The sequence below is a fragment of the Narcine bancroftii genome, chromosome 2 (genome assembly GCF_036971445.1).
Source record: "Narcine bancroftii isolate sNarBan1 chromosome 2, sNarBan1.hap1, whole genome shotgun sequence".
Classification (NCBI taxonomy): Eukaryota; Metazoa; Chordata; class Chondrichthyes; order Torpediniformes; family Narcinidae; genus Narcine; species Narcine bancroftii.
Window position 1 is genome coordinate 107,317,233 of NC_091470.1, and position 16,413 is coordinate 107,333,645.

General features: G+C 42.5%; 1 protein-coding gene across 5 annotated transcripts in view; it reads right to left on the reverse strand.

Annotated features, from left to right (window-relative positions):
* bin3 (bridging integrator 3) overlaps positions 1–16,413 on the reverse strand; it is a 172,019-nt gene that overhangs the window by 145,543 nt on the left and 10,063 nt on the right. For all 5 annotated transcript variants that reach the window (XM_069917924.1, XM_069917922.1, XM_069917923.1 and 2 more), the window contains exon 2: positions 3,653–3,701. In XM_069917924.1, the coding sequence (XP_069774025.1) occupies positions 3,653–3,701 (49 nt within the window). The remainder of the gene's footprint in view (positions 1–3,652; positions 3,702–16,413) is intronic.

Genomic DNA, 16,413 nt, shown 5'->3' on the forward strand with positions numbered 1-16,413 from the left:
GGACCCGCGGTGTCTCCGAAGGGACCCGCGGTGTCTCCGAAGGGACCCGCGGCGTCTCCGAAGGGACCCGCGGCGTCTCCGAAGGGACCCGCGGCGTCTCCGAAGGGACCCGCGGCGTCTCCGAAGGGACCCGCGGCGTCTCCGAAGGGACCCGCGGCGTCTCCGAAGGGACCCGCGGCGTCTCCGAAGGGACCCGCGGCGTCTCCGAAGGGACCCGCGGCGTCTCCGAAGGGACCCGCGGCGTCTCCGAAGGGACCCGCGGCGTCTCCGAAGGGACCCGCGGCGTCTCCGAAGGGACCCGCGGCGTCTCCGAAGGGACCCGCGGCGTCTCCGAAGGGACCCGCGGTGTCTCCGAAGGGACCCGCGGTGTCTCCGAAGGGACCCGCGGTGTCTCCGAAGGGACCCGCGGTGTCTCCGAAGGGACCCGCGGTGACTCCGAAGGGACCCGCGGTGACTCCGAAGGGACCCGCGGTGTCTCCGAAGGGACCCGCGGTGTCTCCGAAGGGACCCGCGGTGTCTCCGAAGGGACCCGCGGTGTCTCCGAAGGGACCCGCGGTGTCTCCGAAGGGACCCGCGGTGTCTCCGAAGGGACCCGCGGTGTCTCCGAAGGGACCCGCGGTGTCTCCGAAGGGACCCGCGGTGTCTCCGAAGGGACCCGCGGTGTCTCCGAAGGGACCCGCGGTGTCTCCGAAGGGACCCGCGGTGTCTCCGAAGGGACCCGCGGTGTCTCCGAAGGGACCCGCGGTGTCTCCGAAGGGACCCGCGGTGTCTCCGAAGGGACCCGCGGTGTCTCCGAAGGGACCCGCGGTGTCTCCGAAGGGACCCGCGGTGTCTCCGAAGGGACCCGCGGTGTCTCCGAAGGGACCCGCGGTGTCTCCGAAGGGACCCGCGGTGTCTCCGAAGGGACCCGCGGTGTCTCCGAAGGGACCCTCGAGCTTCTTTCTAATAATTGCGGGGTCCTGGCAATGCTAATAGCAAATCTAACTTTACAGCAGACAGAAGTTAAAGTATATTACATTTTTATGTATCATTACATGACAAAAAGAGCAACCTTGAAAATCCAGGAAATAACATTTCTATTTTGAAAGATGAAAAAGGAGGTACTGTATGCTTAGTATCGGAGGAAGTAGGCCAGGGACTAAATGAGCTCTTTGTTTCCGAATTCACTGAAGATGTGGAGAATATGGGAGCAGTGTGGGAAATGCTAGGGCACTGAGATCAGTAGTGCTAGATCTTTCAAAGAGCATTTAGGTGGATATTCACAGGGCCTCCTAAAGAGGCAAGAAATGAAATTGCTGGGGCCTTGATAAAAAATACAGTGGGTGAAATTCCAGTAGCCAATGAAATTCTTTAGTCCCAAAACAGAAATAGGGATAATCCAGGATATTATGGGGGCAGTGAGCCTCACTTCATTGATAAGGAAACTATTGGAAAGGATACTTAGAAATAGATTTTGTGCACATATGGAAAGCCATGGCCAGATTAGGTAAAGTCAGCATAGCTTTGTGAATGAGTAGCAGGATGCATCTTACAAATTTGATTGATTGTTTTCCCCACAGGGTAACAAGATGGTTGATGAGAATAAGGCAATCGATGTTGTCTGCATGGACTTTGGCAAGGCTTTTGACAAGGTCTCTCATTGTAGGCTGATCCAGAAGGCAAAGATGCATAGAATCCACAGTGAATTGATAATATGGATTCAGAAATGGATTGGTAAAGTTGTGGATAGTGTAGAGGGCTGTTAAGATATAGCAGGATATTCTGCAGAGCAAAGAGATGACAGATAGAATTTAATCTGAGCAAGCATGAGGTGTTTCACTTAGAAGGATAAATATAAAGGGTGCATTTAAAGTTAATGGCAGGAACCTTAACAGCATTGATGAACTGAAGGATGTGGGGATCCAAGTTCAGTGCTTCTTGAAAGTGGCCACAAAAGTAGATAGGATGGTAAACAAGGTATATTGCTTCTTGGGGAAGCACACAGAGTGGAAGATTAGGGAGTCTTGATGCACCAACGAACAACTTCCGATAGACTGTATTTGGAGCACTTTGTGCAATTCTGGTCGCCCCATCACAGGAAAGATCTGGAGGTTTTGGAAAGGGTACAGAAGTTTACCAGGATGCTGCCTGGATTACAGGATGTGAGCTGAGAGATGTTAGGCAAGCTTTAGTTACTTTCTCTGGAGTAGAGGTTGAGGAGAAAATGGCTAGGTGTAAAGGTTCGAGGCATAGATAAGGCAAACAGTCAAATACTAGACGACCTGTATTTAATGTGATAGAATGAGAAATGTTATAGGAGATGTGTAGGATAAATTATAAACAGAGTGGTAGGTGCTTGAACTAGATGCCAAGGGTAGTGATGGAAGCACACTAAAAAATAGTAGTGTTTTAAAAAGCTTCTAGAGAGGCACATGAACATATCGGGATATGGATTTAGTTTAATCTGGCATTATGCATGCTCCTCATATTTAGATTTAACCAAGGATGGGCATAATTCAGAAAACAATGGTTCAGAGAATTCAAATGGTTAACATAATAAAGAACCCAGAATATTGCAGTCACACTCTATTCCCCCCCACCCATCTTCTCCAGTGGGCAGAAGATACAGGAGCTTGAAAACATCTTCCACCGCATTCAAGGACAGTTTCTTTCCTGTTATCGGAGCCTGAAATTAACCTCTCATACTTTAAGGATGATCTGACAAACCTTTATAAGTGTGGTCACTGACATTTTTTTTAAACTGCACTTTCTCTCTATCATTATCTACACTTTTATTGCCCCAACCTTGTTAAATTTAAAAATAAAGGTTAATTTGCCTAGATAGCTAGATATTTTTAATGAAAAGATTTTTCATTTACCTCAGTACATGTGATAATAATAAATATTCAGTGGGCAGATGAGACAAAAATGAATCCCAAGAGTATCTCTTATTTGAATGCGCCTCTTAAGAATCACTGTGGTTTTCTATGTCTGGATCCTCAAGAAACAGGCAAGGTCCCAAATAAATATTTCACATCTGTACTTAACAGAGAAGTTCATGGAAACTCATGAATTAAGGGAAATGACTTGGGTCATATTCATATTACAAAGAAGGAGGTACTGACAGTCTTAATAAGCTATAAAAGTAGATAACCCCTGTAGATGCTGTGGTGTAGTGCAGTCCACAAAAATGCTAGAGAAATCCAGAGAAATTAAAAGGCCGTCGATGTTTTGGGCCGAAAATCAGGCAGATGTCTGAATAACAAGGCAGAAAGGTGTGGGAAGGGGGAGGAACACTGGCTAACAGGTAATAGGTGGATACAGGCTAGAAGGTAGAAGAGAAAGTGATGGGGAGAGGGCAGAGCACTCTCATAGAAAGAAGAAGGTGAGGAGCTGGAGGGAGGAAGACAGGGAGATGAGGTAACAAGAGAGCTGGGGAAAGGGGTTAACAGAACTGTTAATACTGATGCCATTTGATTGGAGACTGCCAAGATGGAATACAAGGTGTTATTCCTCCAATTTGCAGCTGGTCTTATCTTGGCAGTGCACAAGGCCAGTGACAGCCAATTTGATATTAGAAAATGCCCCAAACTGAAGAGCAATGAATCTACCACAGGCAGGAACCAAGAGATTTTTTTAAAAAATGCATTCTCTATGACTGGCATTTACTTACAGTCTTTGGCACAATCTGTTTCTTGGGTTGACCAATCTTGAAATGTATCCTGCAAAATATACAGTAATTCAGATATTACTATTGTGAAACTGCATTTCCACAGTCCTTTTTATATTAATGGTGAGCTGTGGTTCAGATAGCAGCACTTTTAAGAAAGATTAAGTTATTGGTTCAAATGCCTCGCCAGGGACACAAGCATGAAAATCACGGCCAGCATTACAGTGGAGTAGATCATGTGCCGGGTCATTGGAGACAAAGTCTTTCAGATGAGATGTTAAACTGTGGGGTTGCCTGCCATTTCAGGTGAATGTAAAAGTCCAATCTTAAAAGGAGGAATGTCAAGGACCTTGGCTTGGCTAACATTTATCCCTCAATTAACATCACCAGAGTATGTGCCCATTATCATGTCACTATTTATTAAATCTTCCTATTTTCAAATTTAACTGCTGCATTTCCCACATTACCTGCATGGGGCAGCACAGTTAGCGCAACACTATAGCAGCACCAGCGATCTGGACCTCCGAAGGTTGCCACTCGATTCCAAGGCTGCTAATATTATTAATTCAACCTCGTTTAGGAGGAGGGGTCAGAGTAATTGGGTTTTTTTTTCCATTTACCTTTTTTCTCTTGGGACAATAAATACTTATGGGTTTGATTGAGATTTCATGTAGTATCATTAATGTATAATATGTTAATCAATATTAATATATATTGCATTTGGTTCTTTATGTTCTTGATTAAATTCAATAAAAATATTTTTAAAATAAAAAGTATCAGCCTCAAAAATTAAAATGATCAGCTTGAAATCAGCATTTATAAGCTTGAATAGTTTGATTTTTCACACCTCAAAAGGACAAAGCATTTTGCCCTGTTTTATCTTTCACTTTTAAATAACATCATTTGCCACGATCACATAATGAGCACTCCAACTGAAAAATGTTAAATGGATACGCATCCACAAATATCGAAATCAAAATGATACAGCACCCTAACAGGCCCTTCTGACCAAGCCTCTGCCATATAAATACACCAATTAACAATAAAACCCGCACGTTTCAGAGCCCCCGGAGGTAACAGACACGGGGAGAGTATACAAACTCTTTACAGACAGTGCGGGATTCAAACCCAGTCGATGCCACTGTCAAACTTGCCAGTATGAGTTTCAAGTTCAGCTACAGTAAGTGTCAAAAATTGGATATCGACTTAGTTCACTCACTGCATGGATCCTGGGTTGCCTTTCTTCTCCGAATTTCCTTTCCTTTTTTTTTAAAATAAAAATTAGATAGAAGAAAAATATGCAAAGTTGTTCCATTCCCAACACCATTAGCATAGCAGTTGGTGCAAGGAGTTTTTATGCTTTCCCTGTGTCTGGGTGGGTTTCCTCCCACCATTCAAAACGTACTGCAGGGTTATCAGTCAATTGGGCGGTACGGACTTGTGGACCATAAGGGCCTGGCACTGTGCTGTATGTCTAAATTTTAAAAAATAGAAAAATAAAACAATGAGTCAGCTTGGAGGGAGGTAAAGATGTACCACAATCCACAGCGCTGATACAAAGAGCATATCAAGCTGCAATTCTAGTACCACTAGAGAAAGGAGAATTCAGTTTTTTGCCCAATAGCCTGTAAAACATCTCCATCTCTGAAGTTCCTCCAAGTGCTTGGTTTTAAACACAAACTGAACAATAATGGAAATCATTTACAAGAGTGGTGATTCATTGAACAATTCATTTCAGAGGTAAACTTTTCATCCCAATTTTGATGCTCAAGGACAATACATTTTCAATTAGATAATAACATACAGGCAAATCGCTAAATCAGCCTTAATGACCCATGACCAAAACTGACTGGAAGTGAGATGAAAGAAAAGGTTCAAGAGGTCTGGTAAAGCAAAGCAAAATTATAGGTTCAATGGCATTTGCATCGAACACCTTTTTTTAATAAAAAGTTTCATATATTCCCGGTTCAAGTTCAATACTTCAATTACCATATTTTAAATAACTCTTTGAACTTGTGAATTATTTATGCTTTGCCTGTCGATAACACATTTACAAGCACTCTTCAAGTTGGGCAAATCATTATTGGTTCATTCTTATGAAACACAACACAGACAATTTTGAGGTGGGAAAAAACAAACTATTCATTGCAAGACTCTGCAGTTATGCTTAATAGCTGCACTTTGCTCAGGATTTTTGCACGAAATGGAAAATAGCATCAGTCAGTGATTTTTCCCATCAATAGCCAAGACAAAACAAGCAAATTACACAAAAGATTTCACTTGACAATCTGATAATAGAACTGGCTCAAACTTCAATAAGATATTAGCTGACTGAGAATTGTATAGTTTTAAAGCCAGCAACTGCCTTTCAACAAAGCTGAAAGTGGAAAATGCTGGAAACTCATCCAATCTGTGGAAAGAGAAATTGAGTTAATGTTTCAGGACAAAAAAATCCTTTGAAAGAATTGGGGAAAAGAAATTATGTCCATTTTAAATTGCAAAGAAGATGTGGAAAAAACATCAGTGTCATAGTTTATCCACCTTTAATATGGTTAAGGCAATGCTATTACACAGTGCCAGAGCCCCTGGTTCTAGTACAGTGTTGTCTATGAAGTTTGTATGTGACCTGTGTGGGTTTCCTCAGGGTGCTCTAGTTTCATCCCACCCTCCAAAGACATTTGGGGTTAGAATTAATCACATGGGTATATTCAGACAGCACGGGCTCGTGGACTAGAAGGGACTGTTACCATGCTGTATCGCTACATAATTTTAAAAATAAAATTATTAATTTAGTTTTCACTCTCCATTAATATTGTTTGATCTGGTGGCCATTCCCACAACCCTATCTTGCACTTCAAAGATTTTACATGCTCCTTCATTCATTTTCTGTCTTTCCAACTATCCTTATGAACGTATCAAGCAGATGGCAAAACCAACAGTTTATCATTACAGCAAACTGGTCCTCACCACTCAGAGATATCCTGTTTCCCTACTTCAAATGAAAACAAACTTATTTCCCTTTCCCTGTTCAAAACGTCTCCAATCTGAAATGTCAACCGCTTCCCTTTCCATAAATTCATTCTAACTTGCAGCTTCTTCAATGTTGTCTATTTTATTTCAACAAAAACAATTCAAAACAATTAAAAGGTATTTTCAGCTAACAGGAAATAGAAGGAATTAATATTTGGTTGGAAAGTAATTATTCTTACTTTCAATTGTTTGAAAGTAATTTTTCATCATGACGGAGGAAAGATACCTCTTAAATCTCATTTTCCATGGGATGTGACATAATTTATCACCCCACTGTTGGCGAAATAAACCAATAGGCCCACGACCAATAAAACTGTCTACAGACATCAGTGGTCAAAGGACAATTACAATGTTATTTTCTGCGAGGTCAATCCCCCGAATACATTTGCAACACCAGTTTTCCATAACATTCACTTAAGACAGGGGTGTCAAACTCAAATTCACAGAGGGCCAAAATTAAAAACTTGGACTAAGTCGTAGGCCAAACTAAATATTTATTGAAAATTTTCAACAACATCTGCATGTTTTCTCTTCTTTCAACATACGTAATGTTAAACTTTTTCTTATTAAAATAAATGTTTAATAATAGTTTTGGTTAAACTCTTTCCAGAAGAAGCATTAACAAATGAGAAATAAAATATTCAATAAATAATATTTCTCTATAGCCTTTAAGCTCCTTTTAAAAGTATTTTTTTTCACAAACCAACAAGTCAAAAAAAACTTGCTTCAATGAAAATCCAATCTTTCATCTATGAACAGTCCAAAGTTAACCAAAGAAAATATTAATCCAAGCTTAGCTTGCTACACTGTGATTTACTCTGATGCACCTGGGTCTAAACCAGATACTTGGCATCTCTTCTTAGATGCAAGTTCATCAAACTCTGGGGTCAGAGTTTTCCTCTCACCTGTCTTGAAAGGTCCTGTTTTCTGTCTTTCGTTTGGCCATTTATCGTAAGGGGTTTATTACATGTGAGTTGGGCGACAGGTCACAGATGCTAATAAAAGTAAAGAGAGGAGGTGGGGGTGATTAGCGGGCTGACGGGCCGGCGCCAACGCATTTGCACAGCATTCTGGGATTTGTAGTATTAGCTGTGCATGCACTATACTGGCGCAGCGGCCAGCGGGCCAGCTCTAATACATATCTTGCAGGCCAAATATAATTATATCACGGGCCAAATTTGGCCCGCGGGCCTGAGTTTGACACGTGTGACTTAAGAATTTCCCAAAATTGCTGCAATGAAACATGATAAGAAAATCAAGGTTGATGCTCTGATGTGCTCCTGAAGAAATGTTGCCAAGTCACATTTGGAGTACAGCATACAGTTGTGGTTGCTGCATCACTGGAAGGACATGGAGGCTTTGAAGGTGTGTTGTAATGGCATCATGAAGAAAGCATGTCAGAGCCTCTACTTCCTCAGGTATTTTCAGAGTTTTGGAATGAAACCCTGGAAAATTTCTCAGATATGTGTGGTGGATAGTGTGTTGGCTGGCTGCATCATGGTCTGATACAGGGGCTTTACCCGTAAAGCCCTGCTAAAGGTAGTGGACACAGCCAACATCACAGGCAAAACCCTCCCCAATATCAAGAACAATTACAGGGAATGCTGCCGTCGGAGAGCAGCAGAAATCATCAAATATCCACACTATCCAGCTCACACTCCATTTTCGCTGCCAGATGTCACAAGGCTCACAGCACCAGGTTCAGGAACAGCTGCTACCTCTCCACCATCAGACTCAATCAGGGACTCTTGCACTTTGTTTTTTTCCCCCCTGTTTACATTTCTTTATTTGATTACATGTGTAGATTGTGTAGTTTTTTTTATTTGCACTACCAATAAGTGGTAATTCTGCTGTGCCCACAGGAAAAAGAATCTCAGGACTGTATGTGATGTCATATATGTAGTCTGACAATAAATCTGAAATTTGAATCTGAAAAGAGGTTCACCAGCAGGTTTCCAGTATTGGAGAGTAGTAGTTATAAGGAGATATTGGACAAACTTGGATTTTCTTTGGAGCACAAAGGCTCAGAGGCACCTGACAGTTTGTTCCAATCAGACGATTGAAAGGGTCCCTCATTAGAAAAATGGTGTTACCCTTGCATTGTTTCAACTGAACTTTCTCTGTAATACTATAAACTTTGGTTTTATTTTGCATTAAATATTGGACTTAAGTATTGGTTGGCTTCTCTTAATAGCAGACAAAATTATTTTTAAGAGTAAAATCTTTGCTATCAAGAATACAAGCAACCAGCAGCCTCAAGCAGAAAAATAGCAGAAAATAAATAGGTAAAAAATAGTTTAAAATTGGCGTGCCTCGCCGATAGTTCACCAATCACGCAACACGCAATCATACACCAGAAAATTCACTTATCCAGCATCTTCCAATCCCCATGGGTGCTGGATACCGGTGGAGGTGGGGTGGGGGGGGTTACTGTGCAGTATTAATTTCCATTCCTCATGAACTCTCCACTCCTGAACTCCCTGACTGGTCTATGGAAGATGGCAATATATAGAATTAAATTCATGTTCTTTCATGAAGACACAGGATTAACGGCTCTTTCCACTACTGCAAAGTATTGTGCACAAAGTAAACAAAGAGCCACAAAGTAACTTCCACAAAGAAACAAATGCAGGGGAACAAATAATCCCTGCTGTCTTCAACACTGAACCACAGCAATAAACGAAATAAATGTCGCAATTTGACTTTCTGGACGTGGGACAAAATCAGGCAACAATGGAACTGCTCTAAGATGTAAGTTGTCCTGAAGAAGAGTTATTATTTTATACACTTGCAGGACAGACAGAGTGCAGTTCAAATTACAGCCTGGATTGTCTTAAATGCTGACCCCAGCGGTGATTATACACTTGAGATCACAGGGCAGCATGCGAAAATGACATGTTTCAAATTCCTATTAATAATGAATAAAGTACTCTTTCATGATGTTACAACAAGCACTTTGGACATAGGGCATTTGCATGCACTTTGTTGCTATTGAAATGAGGACAGGCTGCCAGCCATTCAGAGTTTCACCAAGGGCAATTGTTACAGATTTGCAGTGACAAACCTGCAATGGCAGTGGCCTCGTGTTCTGATGCAAATAAGGTCGCAGAAGCACAAGTGCTGACAGAGTAAAAAAAATCAATTTTAAGAATATTAACTGACCAGGAAACATTCCAAATACCTCCATATGGTCTTGGCATGCAGAGTTTAAAGAGTGAATTAATAGGTTTTGCTTCGCTCCTACTGAACAATAGGATTTAATACTATAACCATTTTCTCTGTAAAATGCACTCAATTTGCCTCACTGATGGCAATATAAAGAGCAAGTCTCGAATCCAATTCCATGAACCACAGTCTTTCTGTTTTCTCAACAACACTGGGTTTTTACTCTGCAAAATTTATCACAACGTGAAAAACCCAAATGTTCAATGGCTGTATAAAGTAAGTCCAAAATTGCAGACCACCTGAGAATCTGTGTGTGTGTGTGTGTGTGTGTGTGTGTGTGTGTGTGTGTGTGTGTGTGTGTGTGTGTGTGTGTGTGTGTGTGTGTGTGTGTACGTACACTTTTACCATGGATGCACAGCAGCAACAAGTGGCCATGCTTAATACAGGTAATCTTATCGCAAATAAATTCATTACTTTCACATTTTCGTCAAGTGCGGAGTTTATTTTTAAAACTGCTCATTTTGATAAATGAAGCATACATAGAACATTACAGCATAGAAACAGGATCCTTCGGCCCTTCTAATCTGTGTCAAACCATTTTTTTTGCCTCATCCCACTGACCTATACTCAGTCCATAACCCTCCATACACCTCCCATCCAAATTCCTCTTGTGTTAAAATTGAGCCCACATTCACCACTTCAGCTGGAAACTCATTTCACCCTCCCACCACTCTGTGTGAAGAAGTATCCATTCATGTTCCCCCTAAACTTTTTCCCTTTCACTCTTAACCCACGTCCTCTGGTTTGTATCTCATCTCTTTCTTCTTTGGCTTGGCTTCGCAGACGAAGATTTATGGAGGGGGTAAATGTCCACGTCAGCTGCAGGCTCGTTTGTGGCTGTCAAGTCCGATGCGGGACAGGCAGACACGGTTGCAGCAGTTGCAGGGGAAAATTGGTTGGTTGGGGTTGGGTGTTGGGTTTTTCCTCCTTTGCCTTTTGTCAGTGAGGTGGGCTCTGTGGTCTTCTTCAAAGGAGGTTGCTGCCCGCCAAACTGTGAGGCACCAAGATGCACGGTTTGAGGCGATATCAGCCCACTGGCGGTGGTCAATGTGGCAGGCACCAAGAGATTTCTTTAGGCAGTCCTTGTACCTTTTCTTTGGTGCACCTCTGTCACGGTGGCCAGTGGAGAGCTCATCATATAACACGATCTTGGGAAGACGATGGTCCTCCATTCTGGAGACGTGACCCACCCAGCGCAGCTGGATCTTCAGCAGCGTGGACTCGATGCTGTCGACCTCTGCCATCTCGAGTACTTCGACGTTAGGGATGAAAGCGCTCCAATGAATGTTGAGGATGGAGCGGAGACAACGCTGGTGGAAGCATTCTAGGAGCCGTAGGTGATGCCGGTAGAGGACCCATGATTCGGAGCCGAACAGGAGTGTGAGTATGACAACGGCTCTGTATACGCTTATCTTTGTGAGGTTTTTCAGTTGGTTGTTTTTCCAGACTCTTGTGTAGTCTTCCAAAGGCGCTATTTGCCTTGGCGAGTCTGTTGTCTATCTCGTTGTCGATCCTTGCATCTGATGAAATGGTGCAGCCGAGATAGGTAAACTGGTTGACCGTTTTGAGTTTTGTGTGCCCGATGGAGATGTGGGGGGGGCTGGTAGTCATGGTGGGGAGCTGGCTGATGGAGGACCTCAGTTTTCTTCAGGCTGACTTCCAGGCCAAACATTTTGGCAGTTTCCGCAAAACAGGACGTCAAGCGCTGAAGAGCTCATCTACCCTCATTGAAAAAAGCCTATCTACATTTACTCTGTCTATACCCTCATAATTTTAAATACCTCTATCAGATCTCCCCTCATTCTTCTACACTCCAGGGAATAAAGTCCTAACTGTCACATTTGTGGCCCGAAATGTGAAGTTAATAAAACATTAAACACAAGTTTTATCATGTAAACTTCTCAGAGTCTTTATTTTCCAGTTTCCTTTGTTCTCCTGCTTGTGCTCTTATCTCTCTCTCATACCACGTGACTTCCGGTACATCTCATACATATTCATTATCATGACATCCCTCCTTTAATCAGAAATAAACGTAACCTTCACTTACCAATATCCCTCGGAAACATACAAACATCATAACTAATGGTAATACTATAACTCAACTACATAAAATTTACATCCTACAGCACTCATGCATGCACTTTATGATATAAGATTAAAATACTGTCCCAAAGTTCTTATTAAAACTATGGCACAAAGTCTTCGTATCGTTTGGGCACTTTCCGGTTTCATTTCGGCCTGCCTGCGATATTGTCGTCGCTTCTCGGTTGTTCACTCTCGGCGTCGAAAATACTGCTCGCCACGGCTTCGGGTGTTTCTGGCGCTCTAGTCACTTCATCAGGAGTGCTGGTAACTGCCTCTGGAACATCATCAGGTCTCTCAGTTTCAGCATCTCGTATTGGCCTTTCAACCTCTTCGCTCGATGTATATCTGGACTGGTACCTTTTTACACCTGATACATTTCTCTTATACAGGACTCCAGTCGGAGACTTGACTGTCACCATACTGCCACTTCTGGATACGACAGTATAGAGTTGATGGTAATAAGGTGTGTCTAGCTTACCACCAGTTTCATGCCTCACTAGAACATTATCTCCTGGCATGATGTCTGAGTACTTGGCTCCACGTTTCGAATCTGTGTACAGCTTTGCTGCACCTTTCTTTTCAGCATCGTGGTCCCTCATCTCCTGGTCGTCTCGGATTTCCTTTATTTCTGGCATTTTTGTGCAGATTTTTCTCCCAAAAAATGCTTCTGCAGAACTTTTTCCCGTGGTTGCATGAGGCGTTGCTCGATAGACAGCCACATAAGATAGCAATGCTTCTCGCCAATTTTGTCCTTCTGCGTGTGCAATCCTCAATCATTTTTCAATGGACTGATTTTGTCTCTCTACTTCTCTGTTGGCTTGCGGCCATTTCGGAGTTACTTTATGATGGTGGATACCTGTGGTCCTCATGTATTCCGCAAATGTCTCTGAAATGAATTGTGGACCATTGTCAGAGTATAATGTAACAGGTAATCCATATCTTGCGAATATCTCTGCTAACGCTTGTATTGTTTTTTCAGTGGTCGTGGACTTCAACACCACGTACTCATAGTATCTGCTGTAGTAATCTATCACTACCATAATTGATTCACCCGTCGGTAAAGGTCCAAGAAAATCAACAGCCACGTCGATCCACGGTCCTGTCGGGAGTTGTGTACTCCGGATCGGTTCTGGCGGATTACTCCTACTTGTGATTTGACATCCGTGACAAGTTTTAATAAATTTCTCTGCGTCTTTATCACAACCTGGCCACCATACCTTGGTCCTGAGGTTTTGCTTGGTACCAACAATACCTAGGTGTCCTTCATGCGCTAAGGATACGATCTTCGGTCTCAATCTTTGCGGTATCACCAATCTGCAACCTCTTAATACACACTGTCCGATGCAACAAAGTTCGTCTCTAATGGGAATGTAAGCCTTGTGAGTACACTTGTCCCATTGTCCACTCTGTATGCATTCTCTTACTTCCATGAGTTCTGGATCACGTTCGGATTCTCTCTCGACTTCCTTCGTAGTCACAGCTTTCGGTGTCGACTGAATAGCTACGAAGCGTACAAAGCTCTCTGTTTCTGTTCCCAATTCTGACTTGGATTGTGGACCACCATCCTTCACCAATCTGGACAGCGGATCAGCAATGTTTGCTTTCCCTGCAATGTGGATTACTTTATATTTGTAGGGTTGTAGTCTGAGTACCCATCTCTCTATTCTAGCACATGGTTTGGATCTAGGTGCATAGATCACCTCTAATGGCTTATGATCTGTGATGAGTTCAAATTCAATGCCGTATAAATATGCATGGAACCTCTCACAGGCCTATACAAGTCCAAGTGCTTCTTTCTCTGAGAGTATCTTCTCTCCACATCTGATAACGATCTGCTGGCATAGGCAATGATTCTTGGTCCTCCATCATGCATCTGGACCAACACAGCTCCTAAACCAACCGGGCTGGCATCCGCTATGACTTTGGTTGATGCCGCCGGATCGTAATATCCAAGAGTTTTTGCATCTGTCAGGCTTTGCTTCAGCGCTGTGAATGCTTTCTTCTGCTCAGATCCAAAATGAAAAGGTACACCTTTCCTGGTTAGTTTCCTTAGTGGTTCTGCCACTGAAGCGAAATTAGGAATGAACTTTGCACAATAATTGACCAATCCACCTCTGTTGCGTTCTGAGGTGCACGTGCCTCTGCAATAGCATTCACCTTGGCCTCTGCAGGGTTTAGTCCTTCCCGTGTAAGTCTGTGTCCCATGAAGTCCATTTCTGACACACCGAACTGGCACTTGTTTCCATTCACGGTAAGGCCTGCCTCCTGTAGTCTAGATAGTACACGCCTCAATCGTTTGACATGCTCTTCCTTCGTTGGTGCATGGACTATGATGTCGTCAGAAATGTTGGCAACTCCAGGAATGCCTTGAATCACTCGATGGATTTCATACTGGTAGATCTACGAAGCTGCATTAATTCCAAATGATAGTCTCTTGTAACGATACAATCCACAGTGAGTCACAAATGTTGTTACATCTCGGGAACCTGGATCCAGCTCTAATTGATGATAGCCCCAATTCAGATCAATTTTTGAGAATACCTTGCTGGTAGTTAGTTCTTGAAGTATTTCCTCCACTGTTGGTATAGGGTGTCGTTCTCTAATTATAGCTTCATTGGCCATTCTCATGTCAACACATAGCTAGCTGGCGTAGTCTCGTCACGTACCGAGCAATTGTCTGGCCATCTTCTTGTCTCGTTCTCCGAAACAAATTGCGTTGAAATGTAGCATTCGGTGTCACTACATAGTGTGCATTTAATGCATCTACCGCTTTCCGGTACTCATCCTTTCTTCCAGTATTCAAAAGTGTCTTAAATGTTTCCCAAACTGCGGGTCCAGCAGTGAAAAGAAGTAACACCCTTCTCTGCGCTTTTTGTTCAACTGTACCGGTATCTAGAAATAGGCCACGACTGTCGGCGTAGGATTCAAATTCTTCCAGCCATGCCTTGCACTTCACACTTACAGTGCTTGCATCACCCATTGGATCAAAATGAGCAATTCCACTATGTGTTAGAAAGTCACCGTCTGCCCCAGCCATGAGGAAATATTCCAGCCCCAAAAGTACTGAGTCACAGAGAAAATACTTATCACCTTGAAGTTGTCTGTAATCCTCTGTAATCTTGTTTAGTCTTTAATTTTCTTCAAGCTTATCCCATCCTCGTCGCCAATGTCACATTTGTGGCCCGAAATGTGAAGTTAATAAAACATCAAACACAAGTTTTATCATGTAAACTTCTCAGAGTCTTTATTTTCCAGTTTCCTTTGTTCTCCTGCTTGTGCTCTTATCTCTCTCTCATACCACGTGACTTCCGGTACATCTCATACATATTCATTATCATGACACTAACCTGTTTAACCTTTCCCTGTAACTCAGTTCCTGAAGTCCTAGGAAATGGTCTCTGCACTCTTTCAATCTTATTGATATTTTTCCTGTAGTTAGGTGACCAATACTGTACACAATACTCCAAATTTGACCTCACCAATGTCTTATACAACTTTAACATAATATCCCAACTCCTGTACTTAATACTTTGATTTATGAAGGCTAATATGCCAAAAGTTCTCTTTACAACCCTATCCACCGGTTACGCCACTTTCAGGGAATTATGTATCTGTATTCCCAGGTCCCTATTCTTCCGCACTCTTCAGTGCCCTTCCATTTACTGTTATGTTCTTTCTTGGTCTGTCCTACCAAAATGCAACACCTCACACTTGTCTGCATTAAATTCCATCTGCCATTTTTCCAACTGGTCCAGATGTCTCTGCAAGCTTTGAAAATCTTCTTCGCTGTCCACATCTCCAAACTTAATATCATCTGTAAACCTTCTGATCCAATTTACCACATTATCATCCAGATCATTGATATAGATGACAAACAACTATCATCCCAGTACCGATCCCTGAAGCACAGGCCTCCAATCTGAAAAGTTATCATCCACCACTAATCTGTCTTTTCCCTTCCAGCTATTGCTGTATTTACTAATGAACAAACTATCAAAATTTACCTGCTCATCTCTCCTTTATTCATCCTTAAATGTGAATTTAAAAGTACTGCCTGAAAATAAAGAAAATTCGAACTGATTCAATTTCCAAGCAATCCAGATTTTAGAACTTTTACCTTACATGTCACATTTTGGCATTTAGTAACAAAATAAATTTCAGATTGGTTATTATTACTTTATTACAGGATGTGGATATGCTGCAATGACAACATTCCTTATTTTCCTTGAAATGTAAATTTAGCTATGAACCAACTATCTTTGGCTTGGCTTCGAGGACGAAGATTTATGAAGGGGGTAAAAGTCCACATAAGCTGCAGGCTCGTTTGTGGCTGACAAGTCTGATGCGGGACAGGCAGACACGGTTGCAGCGGCTGCAGGGGAAAATTGGTTGGTTGGGGTTGGGTGTTGGGTTTTTCCTCTGTT